The sequence below is a fragment of the Glossina fuscipes genome, unplaced genomic scaffold (assembly GCF_014805625.2).
Source record: "Glossina fuscipes isolate IAEA_lab_2018 unplaced genomic scaffold, Yale_Gfus_2 3, whole genome shotgun sequence".
Taxonomy (NCBI): Eukaryota; Metazoa; Arthropoda; class Insecta; order Diptera; family Glossinidae; genus Glossina; species Glossina fuscipes.
In genome coordinates, this window is record NW_023998417.1 from 2,309,162 (window position 1) to 2,311,300 (window position 2,139).

The 2,139-nt window shown below is 35.5% G+C and overlaps 1 protein-coding gene across 1 annotated transcript; it reads left to right on the forward strand.

Annotated features, from left to right (window-relative positions):
- The first annotated feature begins 547 nt into the window (after window positions 1-547).
- On the forward strand, window positions 548-1,739 carry LOC119634854. The gene has a single exon (XM_038029262.1). It carries the CDS (start codon window positions 716-718, stop codon window positions 1,622-1,624), a length of 909 nt encoding a protein of 302 aa, XP_037885190.1. The 5' UTR covers window positions 548-715; the 3' UTR covers window positions 1,625-1,739.
- The last annotated feature ends 400 nt before the right edge of the window (window positions 1,740-2,139 follow it).

The following is a 2,139-nucleotide window of genomic DNA, read 5'->3' on the forward strand; positions in this document are numbered from 1 at the left end:
ATGCGGTCCCTCTCTACCGCATAAAAAAAATTTTCTTTAATATGCTGTGAAAAATTATTTCTTATAGCTATTTATGAAGTTTTTGAATATTTTTTTTTGTGCGGTTTTTTTTCTGCGGTCCCTATCTACCGCACAAAAACAGGTTTGACTGTAATGCAAATAAAGAAAGGATAACACGAGTGTATACCTGAAAATGCAGTGAAGAGAAAAATGGCTAAGCAAAATTCCAAAAATTTATTACAAAGGTCAAATAACTAATAAAATTAGTTCGCCTGAAAACTAATAAGTATCGATGACATGGAAATTTTCCAAAATATTGCAAATTAATAAAAATAAAATTAAGAGAAATAAATATTTAGTGCATTACCTGCAGATTTTAAAATCAAAACCCAATGCAGCTGTCGATTGACGAAAAGATTAGCAAAACTTCCCGAAAAACATTCCCAACATTTATAACACTTTAGACTTTAATATGCTATACACGGCTTGCTGCAATATGTTTATAAGCAAAGAATTTCGTCAAAACGTGTTAGTTGCATCGTAGAAGTTGAACGCAGAAGTTGAGAAAAAGAATCGCTGAACATCCAAAAAAAAAGAAACAAAAGCAAATTTATCTTATAACAGCCATAAATAAAACTATTTAAAGTCGCTTGCAAGAGTTTTTTTTAAGTCGAAAGAACTTTCAAAAGGAACATCAACTAATCAGTGGTGAAAAATGCCTGACATTCGCTTGGAGTCGTCCGATAACGAAACATTCATTGTTGATATACAAGTTGCAAAATGTTCAGATACTATTAAAACCATGCTGAAAGACCATGAAATATACGACTGTAAGACTAGTATACCTTTGCCAAATGTAAATTCGGCAATATTACGAAAGATATTGGAATGGGCGTGTTATCACAAGGAACATGTGTCTACTGACAAACAGAAGCCAACTGATATGTTGGCATGGGAGGCTGACTTTCTTAACATATGCCAAGTCGATCTATGCGAACTGATTTCAGCTGCAAACTATCTGAATGTGGGCGATTTGTTAGATGCTGCTTACGAAAAAGTGAAAAAAATGTTGGGAGGAGACAAAATACCAAAAGAAATCCGTGAAATGTTAAGAATAAGAGAGGATTCTTACGAAGAGTTGCGTTTAGAGAAAATGCCTTACATTCATTTCGAGTCGTCCGATAACGAAATTTTCATTGTTGATAAACAAGTTGGAAAACATGCGGGTTTTGGTGTAACGATGTGGGAATGCGAGTGGATGAAAGGACTTGAGAATATTGATGTGCTTGCGCCAAATGTAAATTCGGCCATATTACGAAAGGTATTGCAATGGGCTTGCTATCACAAGGAACATGCGTATGAAGGCTTCGAGGAGCCAGCTGATATGTTGGCATGGGAGGCTGACTTTCTTAACATATGCCAAGTAGATCTATTCGAACTGATTTCAGGTGCAAACGCTTTGAATGTGGGCGATTTGTTTTATGCTGCTTGCGAAAAAATGGACAAAATGTTGGGTGGCAAGATGCCAGAAGAAATACGTGAAATGTTAAGAACTAGAGAGGAACAAGAAGCGGCCGAAGCGGAGTGGTTAGAAGAAATAAGCCAACCTGAGCCAATTTGGTAGTGAACTCTATTTCCGTTTATTGGGAATAAGTTTCATTAAAATGATGCATTTTTCACACTTGAATTTTGCTAATCACGGGGAAGCAGGGAATCATCTGCTCTCTCTCTCTCTCTCTCTCTCAGTTTTTGAAATAAAAATAAAGTAAATGTGAAATGCAACAAAATGTTTATTTGTTCATTAGTCAGCTAAAAAGTATCAGTTAAATGGATTGATTGATGAAGTGATTGTCAATTGGCAAGCACCTGCTGTTAATTCAAGATATTTAGACACTGTGCACTTTTAATATTATATCCGTGATAAAAAAAGGACCAGGACTTTACTCTCCCTTTTCTCGTGAGTCAGGCTAAGAAACCGTAAGTAATCGTGAAGTAAAAAATTGTTTTTCATTTGTGTACCTATTGTCAAGAAGAAGAAAACGCAGTTTATTTGCTCTTCAGCCAGCTGGGCTGGCGATGAACTCATGAACATATCTCAACATATCGCAACAACACAAATTCAAGATTTTTTTTTTTGCT

Bases quoted from the DNA above. Each gene is read 5' to 3' on its own strand.
- LOC119634854 (XM_038029262.1), top strand. From the start codon at position 716: ATGCCTGACATTCGCTTGGAGTCGTCCGATAACGAAACATTCATTGTT.